Source organism: Bufo gargarizans, chromosome 3, assembly GCF_014858855.1.
Source record: "Bufo gargarizans isolate SCDJY-AF-19 chromosome 3, ASM1485885v1, whole genome shotgun sequence".
NCBI lineage: Eukaryota > Metazoa > Chordata > Amphibia > Anura > Bufonidae > Bufo > Bufo gargarizans.
Window position 1 is genome coordinate 86,799,880 of NC_058082.1, and position 21,423 is coordinate 86,821,302.

The 21,423-nt window shown below is 45.0% G+C and overlaps 1 protein-coding gene across 1 annotated transcript in view; it reads right to left on the bottom strand.

Annotated features, from left to right (window-relative positions):
* The window catches only part of FGF9 (fibroblast growth factor 9), a 48,750-nt gene extending 28,490 nt beyond the window's left edge, over positions 1-20,260 (bottom strand). Inside the window, exon 1 of the mRNA XM_044286550.1 lies at positions 19,265-20,260. Within this exon, the coding sequence (XP_044142485.1) occupies positions 19,265-19,781 (517 nt within the window). The 5' untranslated portion in view covers positions 19,782-20,260. The remainder of the gene's footprint in view (positions 1-19,264) is intronic.
* Positions 20,261-21,423: the final 1,163 nt, after the last annotated feature.

The window sequence follows — 21,423 nt, forward strand, 5'->3', positions numbered from 1 at the left end:
AAGAAAAGAACCTCATACCAACTGTGAAGCATGGAGGTGGAAGTGGCATGGTTTGGGGCTGCTTTGCTGCAGCAGGACCTGGTCAGCTCACCATCATAGAATCCACGATGAATTCTACTGTGTATCAGAAGGTGCTTGAAGAACATGTGAGACCATCAGTTAGAAAATTAAAGCTGAAGCGGAACTGGACCATGCAACATGACAATGACCCAAAACATACTAGTAAATCAACCAAAGATTGGCTGAAAAAGAAGAAATGGAGAGTCCTGGAATGGCCAAGTCAAAGTCCAGATTTGAATCCCATTGAGATGCTGTGGGGTGACTTGAAAAGGGCTGTACCTGCAAGAAACCCCTCAAACATCTCACAGCTGAAAAAGTTCTGCATTGAGGAGTGGGGTAAAATTTCCTCAGACCGATGTCGAAGACTGGTAGATGGCTACAAGAACCGTCTCACTGCAGTTATTTCAGCCAAAGGAGGTAACACTCGCTATTAGGGGCAAGGGTGTCCTATCTTTTTCCTCAGTTAGAATAGGCATTTTTGTAGAATGACATTTACAGAAGATCTTGAAAAGACTTTTCTTCAGTTTTCTTTGTTTAGTCGGATTACTTTAATCTCTCTGTATTGTTGAAACGGAGATGAAATAACCTTTTATTAAAAATGTTACAAAAAACCACATGCTTTCAAAGGGTGTCCTAATTTTTTCACATGACTGTATGTCTGGACCCCATTAGAACAAAGAGGCTGTACAGTCACACAAAGAGTCTCACTACAGTATTTACAATGTCCGAGCACCTTGGTTAAAGCACCAGTAGTATACACCATCCCTGTAGTATACACATGAGGCTGTGGACGTCATACTTTTAAAACAAAAAACTATATTCCATTAAATTGATGGCACAAAGACATATATCCCAGTTGATGCCAATCGTGACATCAATAGACCATAAATTAGCATTATTCCTGCTCATAAAATAAGCAATTCGAGTTGCAGATATATATTAAAGGAGACCCGTCACTGTGAAAATGCAGCTCAATCTGCAGGCAGCATGTTATAGAGCAGGAGGAGCTGAGCAGACTGATATATAGTTTTATGGGAAAACATTCAGTATAACCGGTATTGAATTCTTCTAAATCTCTGCTCATTCAGAGCTAAGGAGTCATGTGGGTGGTCCTATCAGTGATAGACAGCTATCTGTGTATGCACACTCACAAAGGAAAGGCTGTCAATCACTGATAGGACCGCCCGCCCACATGACTCCTGAGCTCAGAACGAGCAGAGATTTAAATGCGTAAAATACAAATTATATAGTTTTTTTTGGGGAAAAAAAAATCGGTATAATCAATCTGCTCAGCTCCTCCTGCTCTATAACATGCTGCCTGCAGATCGCACTCTGATGAAAGATTCCCTCTAGGGGCTTGCTGAAAAGTAAAGTCAATGGGCCAGATACATTGCAACTGAGATTGCAAACCAGCTATGAACTAGATTTGAACTATTATTTACTCCTGTTTCTAAAGATAAATGAAAGTAAATCTGTCAGGCTGCAGAAGCCACACCCCCTCCTTCTAAGCCCACCCACTTGTCGCCAATTTTAAAAACTGCCAAAACAAAAAGTAGCAAATCATGGTGCAAATATGGTGTGCAACAAAATTTGTGATTTTTTTATACCACGATAGGTTTGATAAATGTTCCTGAATGGGTTTTCCAACAATGCAGTAACATTTCCATAGTTTTGGCAAAGATCGTCTTGCCACTTTTTTTTCTCGTTCCAACCACTCGCCATCAGTTGAGTCAGTTGAAATACTGCAAATGTCATTGGCATCTGTGACCTTAAAAATCCTATGCCCCTACTCAGGGGGAAATTGGCCATAGACCTTACAGGGAAATTTCCCAGTGGGCCGATGCCCAGGGGGCTAGCTGGGTTCATCTCACCGCCGGTCAGTGGAAGCTTTATTTTGTGCTGCTGGCAGTATTTTGTGATGGACTGTGGTATTTGGCTCTTTGGAGTGGTATAATGTGCCACACTATGGTATTGTTGGCCTCGCTTTCCATCAATTTGGACCCAACTACAAAACAGGGACACTTAGTATTTTTTCCAGGGCCACTCCAAGTTCCCAGTCCACCCTGCCCCTACTGTCCTGTTTTCAGGGGTGGAAAGAGATAATGGATGCATATTGGATACTGATTTGCATTAGAAGAGTCTCCTTTAATGAGTTCAATCCTAGTCCTAGGCATCAGCATGCAGCAGAGCAGTGATTGATGAGACATGGCTGCTTCTGCGGCTGCAGGTACGGGGTATGGGAAGTGCAGTCAGCAATTATACCATCACAATCATCTCATTTATTGCTACCAGGAAACAAATACAATTCAGTCTTTATACCCGAGAGGGGTCCTGTAAGAAAATACCAGTTCGGATTTGGCTGGGATGAGGCAAGTCATCTTTTACCCCCCAAAAAGGCATTTTAGGCACCACATGGTTACTGCAGTGCACCCCCTCCTTCAGCTCTGATATTCTCTTTGGTGACAGGTGATGGCTTTCCTTAATGCTCAAGTTTTGTTAAAGAACTTGACCTTTTGCCTACATATTTGTGAAGCTCATAAACAATTTCTTTACGACCAGCTTCATATTCACGGCTAGCAATTTCCATGTGTCCCAGCATTCAGAACAGTGCTGTTTCGCTCGACTTGAGAGGGAAATTACATAAAATATTTGTTTGCACGTTCATTTTTCGTACAGTAGGTCCTCCAACCAGAAGAGGATTGCATTAAGACTTGCTGCTAGTAGCTAAAAGCATGAGGTAAATATTGGCCGTACTTGCCGATTTCGGGGGAGGTAAGTATTGAGCTGTTAGATATCAAGTGCCGGATCCTTTTGTTCTCGGAGGGGAAAAGTCACTACTAGAAGTTTCTGGCAGTAGCTTTCTCCTCGTTCAGGACACATATATACTCTGCCAAGCTGAGCACATGTGTATAGGGGAAAAGGTCAGGAGAGCTAGAGGTTGGCCAAACTTGAATTTGGTCAACAGTTATCTAATATGTATGGCTGGCCTTAGACTATGTTCAAATCATGCTCCCGATATAGCCATTAGGAACCCATTGACCCAAGTGTTCTTTCGACATACCACCAGGTGGTGTTTGCCAGAATAAATTTTTTACTGCTATACTAAATAAACTAGTTGACTATATCCATTTTGAATGGTTCCAGATCACCATAATACAATTACATTTTAGTGTCCCCATTACAGATGTAAGAAACCCCCCAAAAGGTTCTACTGAATCAAACTTTGCTCTTCATGGGGTTTTATGGTGATCCAAGTTCAGCAGAGCCGCCAGGGAGTTTACGGCTTGAAGACATCATTTGGCTGGACATCCCCTACAGAAAAAATGACTAACAAAGTGCCTGTTGTGATGAATGTAGCATTCATGTCTACATCAAGAGCCAAATGTCTGAAATGTAGTTAAGAGGAGTACATGGGCCCGGGAAGGAACCTCCCTGCTTTAGGTGTTGAATATTTCATCAACTACACCCTTGAGTACACTGGACCACATTTACTAATGCGAGTGCACCTAAAAGTTGTCAGAAACTGCACCAAAAGTTGGCACATTTTGGTCCATTTAGTGCTAGAGAAAGCCTAGCCAAGAGGGAGGCCTAAAATGTGCCATTTATGCCATAATTCTAGCGTACAATTCTACCACAAACTAAGCCACCAACAGCTGCTATAAAGGCAATCAAAGGTGTCTATCCCTGCCCCAAATTTATCATACAGCCTGAGCCCTTGTGATAAATCTGCTGCAGGCCTAGACAGCCTGTCTTAGCTTACTCCATCTATAGGCTTAGTAAATCTGCCACTTTGTCTAACCAAGTTCCAGGTTAAGGTCTCATGAACACAACCGTAAGCGTTTTGCAGTCCTCATATCGGAGATCCTGAACGTGTGAATGCCACCATATTTTTTTTAACTAGAAATGTCTCATTCTTGTCCACAAAACATGTTCTACTTTTTCAAGGCTGGAACGGATAAACGGATGCGGACAGTACACAGTGTGCTGTCCATATCTTTTGCCCCCACTGAAATGCATGGCTCCATATCCTACCAAAAATATGATCGTATGCATGATGCCTAAAGCTGGTCATACACTTCCAATGGGTAATGATCTAATGCTCATTAAGTCGTCAGCAATTCCTCCCAACCTCCCCATCCACACTCAGATCAGCCAAGCGTACATGTGTTCTCAGCAATGAGAGGGAACTAAGCTACTTCTAACCTTTACTAGCCGTGGCTTCTCTCCCCTGAGAAGAAAAAGATTGGGCATTCCTCCAACATTTGGTGCTGGAGGGAGAGTTGGGAGGCCCTTAAAAATAGTAGATTATCAGCTGGTCCACCAAAATCGTGGTTTGGCCGACAATAACCTAAAGTACCGCCAACTTAAAGGACAGCCGCCTTCACCTCCTCTGTAGATCTTGGATGTCTGATAACGCCAAGGTAGAAATTTACATAAAACTAAGAAGATCCTTCATAATGTTCTTCAAGATCCATGAAGCGATAACTGCACTCACATGAATACATCCATCACAATGACTGTATAGTTTATTAGCCACCTACATCATCATATTTATAACATCTTGCAGGGGCCAAAAGGTTAAATCAAGTCTCCTTATCATTCCAGAAGTGAATATGCTGGTAATTCCACCTTTTCTTACACCTCATGTCCATTAGCTGTTACCTTTCACACAGCTTGAGTGTTTTATCTCCTACTGTCACAAATTTATCTAAACTGGGATCTGAACATTGAAGAAATTATCTCCTGGCCAAGGATGACTGCACCTCTGTCTGATTACTGGAATTTGTTTGGACTCTGCTGTTGTACTTTTACAGAAGATATCTACCTAATCATACAATGGAATAATACTGGCAACTGGCAACAAATATTTTCTCCCCCTCTCCAGAAAAAAAAGGACCTCCAGTCTAGTCTATAGTAATCATTTATGAAGGTAGCTGTATTCTGTAATGTATTTATTTTCCCTTCATTACTCCTATCTCCCGTTGTGGGCAATGTGTCCAAGCACCTCATTTCCTGTGATGTTATGTCCATGGGTGGGGCAATGAGAGGGGAGGAGTGTCTATGTAACGAACATATGAGGGGCTATAAACTAGCTGGGCGTTGTTAGGGGCGGTGCTGGAGCTGTGGCAGAGGAAGGAGAGGTGCATTATGGGTTTGGTTGGATATAGGAACAGGAAGTGCTATATATAGGATGGAAACAAACCACAGGGATTGGTTTACATGGTGAAACCGGGTCCAAATTGAGAAAAAATAAACAGCATGGGGAAGATAAACATGAGGTAAACAACTACATGAGCATATGTGTTAAATACCATAGAGATCCTGGAAAATCCCTTTAAGTATGGGCTATGATTATACACCAAGATTGCTTTTATTTTTGTTTGCTCCATTTACAATCATTTTATTAGTGGAGAGAATTAGAATTGTACCCTTCATGCACTAACTTTCTGATGAGCTTGCACATGAAAAAGCAGAGCTGCAGCATAAAGCATAGAGAAGGGACAGACAGCTTGAATCTCTGAGGAGACAGCAAGCAGATTTAGACTTCTTTTGCACGGTCTCTAAACTGCAGTTACTGAGTATGACAGAGGGGAGCCTAAAAGCAGAGAAGAGAATAAATGGCAGGTGGGCATCACCCATAGCTGGTGACTAACCTATCAAGTCAATACAACTTCTGATTTAACTATTGAACTGGATCCTGCATTTGGGGTAGCAGAGCTAGTAGGGCAGTCATAATTGGATGCTCGTGTCAATAGGGGTCTATAGGCCCCTCTGCCACATAAGACACCAAGGCATTTATTATATACCTTCACATTAGGAATCAAGATCTTGGTAGATAAAATAAATGATCACAATATCACCAAATAATCAGATGCAATAAAATATAACCTTCAATTACGAAAGAAGACATAGGGTAATTATACCACCACCTCCTCAATTAAGACGCAGGGGCGAACATTACACAGTGCCTAATCTAGCTGTTACATATAACTGTTCCTAAGGGTAAGAAGAAACAATCACATAATCCTCACCCCCGAGGCCTAAAGAGAAAAGAATTCCTGTCCTCTAGTTGGAGATTACATGAAGGTAATTCAGTGGATTTTTCCATTCTTTCGTTGACGTTTTTGCTGTTCGTTTTTTTGCCTCCTTCTTGTTATTTTTCTTCTTATTTTCTTTTGGTAGAATAGGATGCTTAGACAGCTTGAAGTCAACAAAAGTTAGGAATGTCGAGCCAAGAGGAGGCGCTTTCCCCGACAGGTTTGCACAAGTTACGGTAAATCTTTAAAAGAACCCTCACAGGCCTATCAGCGGGAAGGCTTTACAGTTACGGGGAAACAATGGAACACGTACAGGACAAATGTGCCATCCAGAGCAGAAATCCCATAATCTGTCCAAAATACCTGCTCTGCAGACTCCGCCAACTTAAAAGCACATTTGTTCTTACAAAAAAACATGGCGATTTGTTAATTCCTCCCATTTTCTAATCACTTAATCTTTTTTTATGTACTGGCATATCTCAGAGGCATCCAAGGTTTTTTAAAAGAAGGTGTTGGGGCGATTATCAAGCTTTCCAGCTGTTTGCCCGCAGAATTATATTTTTCTGTTCTCGTGAGGTGATACAACACTTCTGGTGGGAAATGTTTTGCTGTATCCAAAAAGTTATTACACTTTAATTTCGGTAAAAAAAATGCCACTGTGTAGATTATTATTATTTTTTTACTTTTTTTAAGAGGTCATAGGGGATTCTAAAATCATGGGTGCTTTTTATCCCCAGAAACAGCACCACACTTGTCCACGGGTTGCGTCTGATATTGCAACTCGGCTCCACTGGAGTGAGTGGGGCAGATCTGCAATTCTACCTACAACCTTTGGACAGGTGTGGTGCTGTTTCTGGAAGAAAGTAGCCAGTTTTTTTTAAAATCCTGTACTATCCCATTACATACATAAGCAAAAAGGTAGAAGAGGACAATGGGGTCATCAGTTTTTGGTGTAAAATAAATAAATAAAAAAAGACAATCCCCCAATTTGGAACTTTTTAAATCCCCTTTTAATAATATTTTGTTGCGCTATGTTCGACACGTAGGGGTGTTGAGGAAGTGGCGGGACTTTGGCCCGAAACAAATTTAACATCTAGGCGTAAAAGAGGAGTGAAAACTACTCAAGTCAAAGGCCTTTATAAATGACCCCCAATAAGTCTAACAACTACTAAATTTTAAAGAGAAGTGATGTGGGAACCAAATTACTTCTCGGGGCCATTACTGTACCTCCACATAGCTCTAATTTAATACTGGGGAATATGAAGACCTACAAAGACAAAAATTGTAGTATGGTCTATTTGACCTGGTATTATGAAGGTATCTTCACACAGGGGTGTACACTTATCCAGGACAGTATGGTTACGTGATTGGCAGTACTACATAAATCTACATGTACTTCCACTTGTGTTGCCATGTACGATCTATGATCATTTGGGGTCATCACGTATATGTGCGAGGTGATCTTTCCGTGTCCAAAAAAATGCTCTTCTACATGGATATAGATACTAAATGTGGCCCTGAAATCAACCTCTAGGTAGTAATCTGAAATATTACTGGTTAGATCAAAACATACTAAACTTCTATATAATATATTGCTTTCCCAATGTCCTGAAAAGCTCCATGTATGATCTTCAGGACGGCTGGACTACACCTCTGACCTCATCAGCATCATGGCTTCCAATCTTATCAACTATGGTTAATCAGTTTTCAAGCAGATCCCATTGACACCAAGAACTGTGCTGCATATGACACTATCTATACCATAAAAACAGTCTAAAGCATAATTTCTTACAAAGACAAAAGGTAAAGGTATACAATGATATGCAAAAAAAACACATATAAAAAGGTATAGACTTATGGTGGCCAAATGCCACAACTGGACTGACAGTTGTCAGTCCAGCTCATTCAGCCAACAGCAACTCCCAATACACGTGAGCGCTCCGATTGGCCAAAGTGCATGTGATTTCAATAAGTAAAAGGGAATTAACAACATAAGTAATGAGCATAGCGATATGCCCCTCCCCATGATAGCTGCCAAACAAACAATACACATTAGATGGTCAGTCTCACCACAACATCTACCGTTGCAACATTCTGAAGACCAACAATAGTTCCTAATACACCAACAGTAAATTAGTCATTGGGGAAAATGTTTGTAGAGGCTCAATATCACATGGAAAACCATATGAGGACATAGAATGGTCTCCTAGTCCAGATGGAATACCAACCCAGGACACTTATGGCCTCCCCATCCCAACTCACAGTCATCCCAATGGTGAATTTGTATACCCACCGCCACTGCAAATACAAGAAGCTTGTACTGTGTAACAATACCGATAACCAGACTCCTCAGACCATGAGTGAAATGATGACCTTGCTCCTTCATTGATTGTTTCTACCACTGAGTTTGCTATTAATCTCATCTAGTTTGACTAGACTTCCCAGCTACACAACATTAGGATGAACATTTCTCCCCTGAGGGTTTCTATATTACATACATGAGAAACTGCAAGCTCAGTACGTGTTTATGGGAAATATTAAGAAGCAAATAAGACAGTACCACCACAGTATCCTGTGAGTCACCAGTCGGCCACAATCCTCAGCATACATTAGGGACCCGCCAGCCAGGCTGACCACACTGACGGGAATGGGGCTAAATGGTCAACACAATTATTGCAGAACGGAAGCCATGCTGTATATTATTATTTACCTTAAATCTGCATGGCAGACATTAAAAATGATGATCCAGGTTGCAGTCATCCATCAGACCGTATGAGCTAAGTTTTGGTTAATATTGCTGATAAGTCGAATTTAAAGGGATCTCAACTTCACGCATATGTGAAACTCCGGCATGGCCGTTTCGGCAGACAAGCGGAGGATCAGCCGGACACAAACAGCAGCATGCAGCGGTTTGTGTCTAGCTGGTTCTCCGCTTGCCTGCCGGAATTCATACGGTTCTCCGCTAGACCCCATTATACGTAATGGTGCTGGCACACATTCCGTCCGCATCCGGCAGCACCGGATCGGGAGAATTCCGACAGGCGTTCGGAATTTAAACCGGAGAAATGTGAAAGTAGCCTAAGCTTACTGCATCTTTACGATTAGTATATTTGCCCCAGTGTCTGAACTCGCTGCATACACACATCTATCAAGATGATTGGGACCATCAAAGACATTTGTGAAAAGAACCTGCCAGGTATGAACTGCAGAGGGGAGGGGAATCACTATTACTGGGGTACAGTATGAACGATGCACCATTAAATATACCTTCCCACCTGCAGTCCCTACCCCAGTGTGCATGTATATTCATCTACAGGGTGCACCAGAGGTTGGTTTTTGCCACTTTTGGTGGTGAAAAGCTTCATAAATGAGTGTGCAACACCATGCACTCTTTCCCTGAAAGGTCAGAAAAAATGGTGCTGGGGCTTCATTGATATAAATATTTCCCCATGTACACAAAAGTTGTGCAACTTCAGCCAAATTCACTTAAGGGGTTGTCCTATAACATCCCCTATCCACAGTATAGAGGACAAGTGTCTGATCAGAGGGAGGCCATGCTCCCCAGTTTAAACGGAGCGGTGGTCGTGCATGCATGCTGCAGCTCCATTGAGCGGCAGTCCCTTAGAGTTGAATGGAGTGGTGGACACGCATGCATGTCTGCGTCGGCTGCACCATTCAAATTGGGAGAACAGGCCCCCCATTCTTGTGATCAGCAGAGGTTCCTAAAGTAAGCCATTTATCCCCAATTATGGGGTTAGGGGATAAGTTGCCTTAAATAGAACGAGCCCTTTAAATGGGAGCAGTACTGCAGTAACCAAGCACGGCCACTACACAGTGTATGGCGCTGTGGTGTTGCATCTCACTGCTGAGCGGTGGAGGTGCCATGAGTTTGTCCCCCCTCATCCATCTGATATTGATATTAAAATCCTGGTAAACCCCTTTAAGCAATTAGAACTCAGGCGCACGAAGCTGCCACAATGTAAACCCCCCCAACAGGTAGTAAAACATAGACAATGCAATCTAAAGGTACGCCAGATTTTCCATCCAGCACCAGCCACTGTGATGGCACAGAATTAGCTCAGTGCGCGGCCTGAGGGGGCGTAGTATGACACAGGTAGTCCAAGAACACTTCCCTTGTGTCATGCCCCGCCCCCTGCACTTGTTCCAACACCATGTATCAGAGTTTTCCTTTAATACCATAATTGCCACAAGCTTTTCAGCTTATACAAGGAAGAAACACACAAAGAAAAAAAATTAAACACTCAGGAAATGAGTTTTGATAAAACACCAAGCAAAATAATGACAGTCACAAAGTGTAAAATACCAGAAACCTGAATCAATGCGCTCAGCCTTCAATCACTTTGATCCTGAAATCTCCTGCAATTCACAAGCAGCAGGGCTGGGTGGATATATAGATATTTCTGCTATAGAATAGAGCTGCTGCGTGCCATTGCTTGCACAGAAAAGCCTGCGCCATGATAAACAAACCGGGAGATTAGACATGATAGGAACGCCGCTCACCTCGCCTGCACTGAAGCTCTTGACCTGAGTTTATACCAGAACAAACCTTAGGAGCCAGATTCTTAGGAGAAACGTTAGGAGACAGAGAAGGAACTTTTGGGGGACACCCGAGTCTGACATTCGCAGTATAATATGCCGCCATCCTTGGTTTCGCTATTTTGCATACACACGTCGAAATGTTTTCTCCATATTTTCACATATGGAACATCCCTTTAAGGCCTCATGTACACGACCGTTGTGTGTTTTGCGGTCCGCAAATTGCGGATCCGCAAAACACGGATGGCGTCCGTGTGCGTTCCGCACTTTGCGGAACGGCACGGACAGCCATTAATATAACTGCCTATTCTTGACAACGGAACGAAGCAACGGATGCGGACAGCACATGGAGTGCGGTCCGCATCTCTTGCGGGCCCCATTGAAGTGAATGGGTCTGCATCCGAGCCGCCAAAACTGCGGCTCGGATGCGGACCAAAACAACGGCCGTGTGCATGAGGTCTAAGTGTGTGTACACGTCATGTCCAGTATTACTAGCCTTGACTAGAAGTTACATGGAGCTTGGGTTCAGCAGTTCTTGGTCCTCGTGCAAATTCACTAATACAGTTCAGAACAGATGACACAAGTACCAGCATGCCCTCAGTGGTGCGATTCATGGACAGCAACGCAATCAACCTTCTTGGTGGCTTCTGTAGGAGTCAAAGCTTCTGGACCTCACCTACCCCATCTACCATGTACTACTTTTTAACACTGGTACCTTCTTACCGAAGCATTTGGATCCCTTCCAATAGTAGGACCCATATGGGACTGCTACTTCTGCACCATCTAAAACGACACCATTCACCTGGTGGGTGATCCTATATGCAGTCGCCGCTTCACTTCTTACAGGTAATACCATTGGTGTTCTGCCATCAACCCCCTGATTGAACACAGCCAAAAAGGGCGAAAGGGTCAAAAGTTGGCTGGGTTAGAACCTATATGGTTTCCATTCAAGGTCCTATATGGCCTGCTACTCAACTTTCCCAGATGCCTGACATGCAACCATACTTTCCCCACCCCTGTGTGTCTGCACAACGAGGAAGATTTTCAGTCCAAGACACTAGGAAGAGTGCGCGACCGCCCTGTGGTGGCCATATTCAGCATTATTCCAGCTGGCTTAGAAAAAGCTAGACCTGAATGTCATTTATTGGCAATAAAATCCAGCCAAGTATAGTAAAACCATCATGCACTTTATATATACGCCATGCCACAAAGAAAAATACAACCATGTTATGCATACAGAGCACGGAGGAGGAGGAAGACTGCAGTGACGGCAAACCCCTGATGGCATCCACGTGTCCCAACATTTAGAGGGCATGGGGGACAGCAGGACGAAAAGCAAAATGGCAGTTCTGTTCTGATCCTATGTATAGATCTACTTGAGTGAATCTGCAATATTCTGCAGTGGAACAGAACGAGGAGGCAGGGAGAGGAGTGGTGCCCGGTGTCAGCATGCCAGGCTTTGTAAGCATTTCTCAATGTTGATAGGAGACGCAGCAGTGAAGCATCTTCTGTGCCCTGCGCCAGTAGATGGAGGTCACCTCCTCTCTTGACTTTGCCATTCTGCATGCTCCTGTTTTTTTTTTTATTCTTTCTAATGCTGTGCGTGCGCAGCGTTTCTGCTGATGCTGGAGGTACGCCGACTGTGTAAGGAGTTACTGGATTTAAAAAAGGCCCAGACTATGCCAGCCTGCATTACAGTATGCCACCCATACAATACCACCTGCACAGGAGCATCTCACCTCATATATGGACCACTAATGACTTGCTTTGACACTCCTTGGCCATGAAGGTGCTGAGAGACTGACCAGAGACTAAGTCCTTAAGGCCTCTTGCACACGAATGTTTTTTTTTTCCATTTACATTCAGTTTTTTACATTCCATATACGGACCCATTCAATGGATCTGCAAAAACAAAAAACGGAAGGTACTCCGTATGCCTTCCGTTTCCGTTCAAAGATAGAACATGTCCTATTATTGTCCGCATTATGGACAAGGATAGGACTGTTCTATCAGGGGCCAGCTGTTCCGTAAAAAACGGAATGCACACGGACGTCATCTGTATTTTTTGTGAATCCATTTTTTGCGGACCGCAAAATACTGGAAAAGCCATACGGTGTTGTGCAAGAGGCCTAAAGAGGACCTTTCATGGAATTTTTGGTGTTTAATTAAAGGGGTTATCCGACCTCTGAAATGCCCCCCCCCCCCCATAAATAACTTTACTTGTAGGGTACCCTCTTTTGATGCTGCCATCCTTGTTCTTTTTTTCAAATACCACTGGCATGCTCCACCGTGCCACCCCTGCAGTTTTCGCGCCCAGTATGTTAATAGCATCGGTACAGGGAGGATGAGACGGCCATGTTTCTCAGGGGGCGTCTCCTTCTCTCTGGCTGTGACGCTCTCAGCTGCGATTGGACCTCGGCACAGCCCTGAGAAACCCTGTAGTGAGGCTCAGTATTAACATACTGGGCGTGAAAACTGCAGAAGGGGACAGTGGGGCATGCGGGGGGGGGGGGGGTATTTGGAAAAAAGAATAAGGATGACAGCATCAACACAGGGTGCCCTGCAAGTAAACAAAAATCCATGATAGGTCCTCTTTAATAAACATCAGTATGAGCCCTACATTTGGGGTTGGAAAACTGCATGTCATTGGACAGTATATATCAGCTACGTCATCCTAAAGATGTTCCCTTACTATTAGGTTACAACCAGCTTGGTTGTATAAGACGCCGCCACGCTCTACAATCAAGTAAGGGGCAGCCGTACGAACCTCATGAGGACTGCACTGTTTAGTCGGTCTGCATTGTTAATGGTTGCGTGGCACCCACAATACCGTGCAGCCAGTAACAATGCAGCCCTCACTAGTTTAACAGGAGACAGCCGAGGCCTGTACGATCTCCTGGTGCTCAACTGCAGAAGGGGTGCGTTGCAATCGGCCCATGAGGTCGTGCCCTTATAGTCTATGGATTTGAAGGATTTTGAGATGCTACATTTAGTCATTATGACCTTTTATACATTATTTGGGAAAATATGAAATTTTCCAAACAAAAGAGCCCGCACAGAAGGACAGACTGGCCATTTTGGCATTAGGGCAGTGTCTGAGAGCTCAAGGCCAAAGGGGCACCCACGGGTATCGTAGAGGTTACAACACAGAGTTCACATGTGCCTTGTCATTTCTGGCTTTCTATTCCTTCATGGAGCAGAAAACCAAAAAATAACAACATGCAGGAACTGTACAAGGAGGGCACCAATAGCACCCAACAGTCCCCAGTGACTTATAACTGGGTCCATCAAATTCTCAAGTAGCTTCCATCCATACCTGGAAAAAGAGCACTGCATGCTGCAGCCTCTTCCTCGTGTTTTTGGACTCTCCTGATCCGGTTTTCACCATGTAAACCAATCCCTCTGGTGTGTAAGGGCTCAAGCACATGGGTGAACTACTGCTGCCGACAACTGGCCTAAAAGTAGGTAGGGTTCAGATATTAAAGCCAATGTAAAAAAAAAAAAAGGAAATTTCAGAATTTCAGCAGATCCCTCGTTCCCAGTACTAAACACCTAACAACACTGCTCTGTGTGAACCCGGCCACAGAGACTCCCAATCCATCAATGCCATAACTACAAGGCTGGATGTGTCGGGTGTTCCCCCTACGTTTTCAGAGGAACATCTGGATCATGAGTTGGGTGTGGGCTCTGTATGTTTCTGGACCACCCTAGACTGGCAGTAGTCCACATAAACGGGGGTTTCCCTTCCAATCATCACTGGAAGGATTTCAACAGACCACATGCGACCATTGGGAAATTACTAATTATTACTATGGTACAATACTCTAACACTGAATCCTCATGTGGAAGAATTTTTGCAGAAAATCGCAGGCTCCGCAAAACAGGGATCCCGGCCGTGTGCATGCTGCCGTTTTCGTTTCCATTTCAATAGAAATGTCCTATCCTTGTCCGCAAAACGGAATAGGACATGTTCTATTTTTTTGCGGGGCCGTGGAAAGGACCAAACCTACGGTCGTGTGCATGAGCTCTAAATAGGGCTTGTTCTGGCAGCAAGCGCATGGATTTTGGAAAGCTCCCTTCAAATATGAGGAATACATTTTACGGAAAAATAAATAGTTTCCCTTATATTCCTATACTAATCTAAAAATCTGTATCTGCATTGCCGCGGTGGAAAACAGAAAAGGGGTCATTTACTCACAGCGGTACGCCAGTTTTTGTCGCACGCAGCATTTTTACCCTTGTCCTCGCTGCTTGGGAGTCGTTGGGGCAGACTGAGGCACAAGGTATTTACTACCATATATGCCTAAAAAACAGGTGTAAAAAAAAGGAGCGAAAACGACTCCAGTCAGGGAATAGTGTAGATTTCACTCCAGGCTGCCACAGACTGCCGGAAGTGCGCTTAATGTATGACCAGGCCTGCGCCTCGGTCATAAATTAGGCAGCGCAGGAGCTTTTTTTACGCCGCTCTTTGATGAATGACCCTCAATGTGTTGCAGATTTTGCGGACGCCCAATTTCTCTACAATAAAATCCACATGAACCTAAAAATACGAACATTCCGATTTTTTTCCCACCAAAATTTCTGGAACAAACCTGCCGCGTGTGAATATACCCTAAAAGGGGAGGGTTACATACAACGCATGTAGCCTTCGCCCCTCCAGTATAACACGGCCATATTTACAGCATCAATTATTAATCTGCATCCGCCAGAGGCCGCGAGCAGGCAGCAGAGGTTCCCCCCGCGTTATTAATTAGTCGTGACATGACGAGGCGCTCAGGATCTTCACCGTGACAATTACTTAAACCAATTAGCACCAATCCGCATGTAAAACAAGGGGAGATAAGCAGTCATCTTTCAAGTTGAAAGGCACATTTCCCATGCTCCAGGGTAGAGAGTCTCAAGAATGCAAAAGTCTATAGAAAGAAAAAAAAAAGACTTCTTCAGGTTCAAATCGCGGGTGTCACCGAACGACTGCAGCAAATACATATTAACTAAATGATAGAGAAGTCTCAGGCGGGCTGAGGAAGGAGGAAATTCTCAGCAGCGTGGTCATGATATGACATTCCTATGATATACAGGCCACCGTGCCTTTTATGATGTGTGCTCTCGCATTAACCCATTCACTGCTGCAGGTGGAAGGCAAGAAAAAAAGCTGAGGGATCTCCTTAAAGCTGAACACACCTTAATAATAGATAAATGGCAACTTCTCCCCCCCAATTAGGTGTGTTCTCCTTTCTAATTTTTTTTTTATCATCGGAGATAACATGTTTGTACTAGGATTTAATATTAACATTGCCCCTTATGGGAAAGTCTCAGCCGGTTGGTTTTAAAGTGTTACAATAGGGGGAAAAGTGACTATAAGACCGATTTTATTTTTCTCCTGGATTATTGGTTTGAATCGATGAGTTGCTCAATATTCGTTTAAGATCCAATCCCAGTCCGATACAAATATTCAACTTGAATTTAGAGCGTTCCGATTGTCCAGAAAATTCTCTCTCTCTCACCTCTATTCTCCCAAATTGAATACGGCAAAATTCTAATTCAGAAAAGGTCAGGATTTTAGGAAAAAACCTGAGCCAAATTTCCAAATTTTAGAATCAACTGGCTCGTCTAGTCGCTCATCTCTACCAAGGACCCATCACATTTTATGCCTTAAAAAAATCCCTAGCCATAGAACGGTTAACGCCAACAGTTAGTGAAAACCGTCGCGTCTAAGGGGCCGCAATTTTTGTTTAAATAATATCAGGGGAAATTATCAACATTTCGCCACTGATTATCCTATCCATGTGACCTATATTTGGCGAATTGTGACTGTTTGACTTTATACTCTTCTCAGATTTTCAGTAGACGATCGCATACATCCTACCCACAGTGTTCGCGCCAATTTAAAAAAAAGGATTATTTTATTTTTATTTTTAAGTTTGTATATCTTAAAGTTTCCCATAGTAATATCCACAGGGACATAAAAAAAAAATAATTCTAGATTAATATCATTGTGTGTAGTTTCCCCAGTGCTCCAGTAGATCCTGGAAAGGAAGGTGTTAATAAACGTCCTGTCAATTCCAAGCACTGGGAAATTGAGCGATTCCCGTAATGTCTGTAGCGGAGGCAGCAGCTGCTCATCTTTCCTCTCTGCGGGCTTGCCCCACGTGCAGCAGAAGCCGGCGGTCCTTAGGACCCGGCGGCGGCCCGGCACACACACTAGACACCTGCTGGAGGCGTGGAGCCCGGGCTGGGAGCAATGCAGTCCATGCTCTTCTCCCCAATGTACCGTGTGCTGCACACACCTCACTGCATCACGCCTGAGCCTAATGGGGTGCGACAGCTACGTGCATGGGGAGATCCGCTGCCCCACAAGAAAAGTAAGCCTGGATCCCCCCCCCCCGTCACACCACAAGCACTTTCCAAGTGCAATCCCTGCTGCAACGTGCAAACCCACCAACATCTACCCTGTTTTATGCAAGCGGATGCGACTCCCATCATCCAGAGAATTTATTTGACTCGCTTATATAGCGCTGATATATTCCGCAGCGCCTTACAGACATCATCATCAGCTCCCTATCAGTATGTCTTTGGAGTGTGGGAGGAAACCCACAAAAACACGGGGAGAACATACAAACTCCATGCAGACGGTCGGATTCGAACCTCGGACCCCAGCGCTGCAAGGCACCATCAATCTGCAAAGGTTTAGATCACCCGTGACCCATTGATCTCCTAGAATGGAAAAGCCTCTAACCGGTCTTAACTTTGGATCATGGTGGGTGCATTGCGCTCCAGCACTGCTGAAGAGTTTCTCCGCTGCAAGCTATGAAAGTTGTAGCAATGCAGAGCAAGGTCTAAAGAGTTAAATGGTAAGAGAAAGGGGGGGGGTGTGCTATGCGCCCTCCAGTCTCCAGCTCTTAATGCTGAGTCACAAATAGCACCCTATAGAAAGCCGGTGGTATGCTTGAGTCCAGTCTATGGATTTATCCTATGCAGCCAGCACTGCCATCACACAGGAATTTGGGGGGTGCGGGGCGACGAAGCAAATGGCAACACACATTTGTGCCTTCTATAGTATCCAACTGCACCACACCTCCCCAAATAGCACAGGACCCCTGATCAATGATAGCCAGGAGGGGAAGGGGTGCACCGTGCTGCCCCATCAATGATAGCCAGGAGGGGAAGGGGTGCACAGTGCTGCCCCATCAATGATAGCCAGGAGGGGTGCACAGTGCTGCCCCATCAATGATAGCCAGGAGGGGAAGGGGTGCACAGTGCTGCCCCGTCAATGATAGCGAGGAAGGGGTGCACAGTGCTGCCCCATCAATGATAGCTAGGAGGGGAGAGGGTGCACAGTGCTGCCCCGTCAATGATAGCCAGGAGGGGAGAGGGTGCACAGTGCTGCCCCGTCAATGATAGCCAGGAGGGGAAGGGGTGCACAGTGCTGCCCCGTCAATGATAGCGAGGAAGGGGTGCACAGTGCTGCCCCATCAATGATAGCCAGGAGGGGAGAGGGTGCACAGTGCTGCCCGGTCAATGATAGCCAGGAGGGGAGAGGGTGCACAGTGCTGCCCCGTCAATGATAGCGAGGAAGGGGTGCACAGTGCTGCCCCGTCAATGATAGCCAAGAGGGGAGAGGGTGCACAGTGTTGCCCCATCAATGATAGCCAGGAGGGGAGAGGGTGCACAGTGCTGCCCCATCAATGATAGCCAGGAGGGGAGAGGGTGCACAGTGCTGCCCCGTCAATGATAGCCAGGAGGGGAGAGGGTGCACAGTGCTGCCCCGTCAATGATAGCCAGGAGGGGAGAGGGTGCACAGTGCTGCCCCGTCAATGATAGCCAGGAGGGCAGAGGATGCACAGTGCTGCCCCATCAATGATAGCCAGGGGGGAGAGGGTGCACAGTGCTGCCCCGTCAATGATAGCCAGGAGGAGAGGGGGTGCACAGTGCTGCCCCGTCAACGATAGCCAGGAGGAGAGGGGGTGCACAGTGGTACCCCATCAATGATAGCGAGGAGGGTGCACAGTGGTGCCCCATCAATGGCATAAAATACCCTGATCAAATATAGCCAAAAGGGACAGGGGGTCCACAGTGGCCACCATCAATGACATCAGGACAAGACCTAAGGTCCTGCTAACTACTACTTGGGATAAAAACCACCTTGACGTATATAGAGGGAACACATACCGCAGCGAGGTACAGGCTGCAGTACATCAATCTGCACCGCACCTCCCCTAATAGTACCGGACCCTGATCAGTAATCGCCGGGGGGTGCACAGTGGTCCCCTAATCAAAGACATCAGGACAAGTGTTACCACAACTTAGAATAAAAACCCAACTTTACGTATGTAGCAGGGACACATACCGCAGCGAGGTACAGGCTGCAGTATACCACCCAGCACCGCACCTCCCCAAATAGTACCGGACCCTGATCCATACTAATCAGGAGGAGAGCACAGTGGTCCCCCATCAATAACATCAGGACAAGTGCTACCACTACATAGAGTAAAACCCAACTTCATGCACATAGCGGCAACGCATACCGCAGCGAGGTACAGCCATGCAGAACTTTCCACCCATCGGGCACCCGAAGGGCACAGTTACCTGCGGTTTTGACGGTCACCTACCAAATCTATTGTGATCCTGCCTCGTCCCCTGGATAGTCCCATTAGGAAATATCTCTAAGTGGAATCCAGTCCTGCAGTAGAGCTGCCTCCGTCGGAGAATCCCCTTTAAGTGTTCCAGGTCAGTGACGGCGGAGCCTCGGGGTAGCCCCCCAGCCTCAGCCTGGCTCAGGTGGTCACTCAACAACATAGGGTTATCCACTGGCAGAACGGGCACATTTCCAAAAGACACAGCATCCTGCACTGCGAAATAGTTGCCAACTTCACCCAAGGGAGCCATCAAGCCTTGTGCAAGGGGTGACGGTGATGCGGAGAGAGGAAGCGCTGAGGGCAGGTGTATAGCAGTATATATATATATATGTGAGTGGAGGTATATACACCGTATCCTCTGACTCAGTGAGGGAGGAGGGGGGGGAGGATAGCGCCTCTTCAATCCATCAATGAGACAAGATTGTGGGCTGAGAGGTTCAAGGTCAAACCTATGAAGCAGCAGCACTGGGAGCTCACCCACTGGTGACATAGTGCTGTCCACACATCTCAGCAGGCGAGCAGGGCTCCTTCTCCTTGGTCATCAGCCCAGGCAGGCAGGGGGGGACGGTGGAGTTCCTCCATTGGGTAGAAGACACCAGCACTGCTCATGCCAACTTCCAGCAGCCTGCTTATTAGATGGGATTTTTTTTTTTTTTCCTTTTTTTTTTTAGGATGTCCAGGCTACGTCAGAATGTAGGGATCCTGACTCCGGGGAGGCATGCGCTGTCTTGGCCGGAGAAGGCACTGCACACATCAGGAGGAATGCAGGGGAAACTTTTCAGGTGCCAGCCCCTCAGCCCTGGGTGCCTGCTGCTGCTGCCTGGGAACAGGTGTCTGCGCTGGGCACACTGGTCTCCAGCTCTGAGGAGGAGGAGGAGGAGGCGGCTGCTGCTGCTGCTGCTGCTGAGGCTTTTCCATCCAGCTCGCAGAGTGGCGCAGCAGCAGGCATTGGGCTGGGTTTAAGGTAGCCTTACTGCCTTCCTGCCAAGCCGCGTGCTCCCGGGTCCTACCGCCCGCTGGATAAGCCTGGACTGCACACACACACACACACACACACATCCTGGCTGCTCTGCGGCACTGCACGGCCGGGGGATGCGGTGCTGGAAGGCAATGCACCACATGTGCTCGGACGGCCGGTCAGTTATAGCGCTGTGTGTGTGTTACAGTGTGTCATTATAGTCTGTATTATCTTCATCTATAGAAAATGTCTTATATATACTGTGTGTGTGTGTAATATATATAGTTCTTACATACTGGTATATTATATGTATATATATATATATTATCATAACTCTCTATATATAGGATATATATTTTATTAGTCTCATACATATAATTATATAATATATATACACACACACACAGTATATATAATAATACATTTTATATCGATGAAGATAATCTGTGTGTATATAATATATATAGTTCTTATATACTAGTATAACATATATTTATATAATCATAATTCTCTCTATATATTATATATATTTTATTAGTCTCATACATATAATTTATATATATATATATATATATATATATATATTAGTTTTTTTAGAGAGTAATCAGACTGTTTGGCAGATAGGTGATGACTACTTGGACAGGATCATAACTTATAGACCTGCGTTTCCCACGGATCCTGGATATTTGAGCCCAGAATAGTATAAGGGCTCATGCACACGAACGTTTTTTGCGTTCAGTATGCGTTACTTATACGGAACCATTCATTTCAATGGGTCAGCAAAAAAACCTGAAGTGTTGCCATGTGCATTTGTTTCCTTATTTCCGTTTTTCCGTTCCGCTCAAAAGATAGAATGTGTTCTATTATTGCCCGCAAATCACGTTCTGTGGCTCCATTCAAGTCAATGGGTCTGCCAAAAAAAAAAAACGGAACACATACGGAATGTACTCCATATGTCTTCCGTATCCGTTCCAATTTTTTCTATGTAATTACTGTATATGCCATACGGAAAAACGGAACAGAACCGGAAACACTACTGAAACAAAAAAATGGGAAAAACGGATCCGTTAAAAACGGCCCTCAAAACACTGAGAAAGCTTACGGTTGTGTGCATGAGCCCTAAGTCAGGTTTCCTAATTCCGTTTTTGGAAGCCAAAATCAGGAGTGGATTATA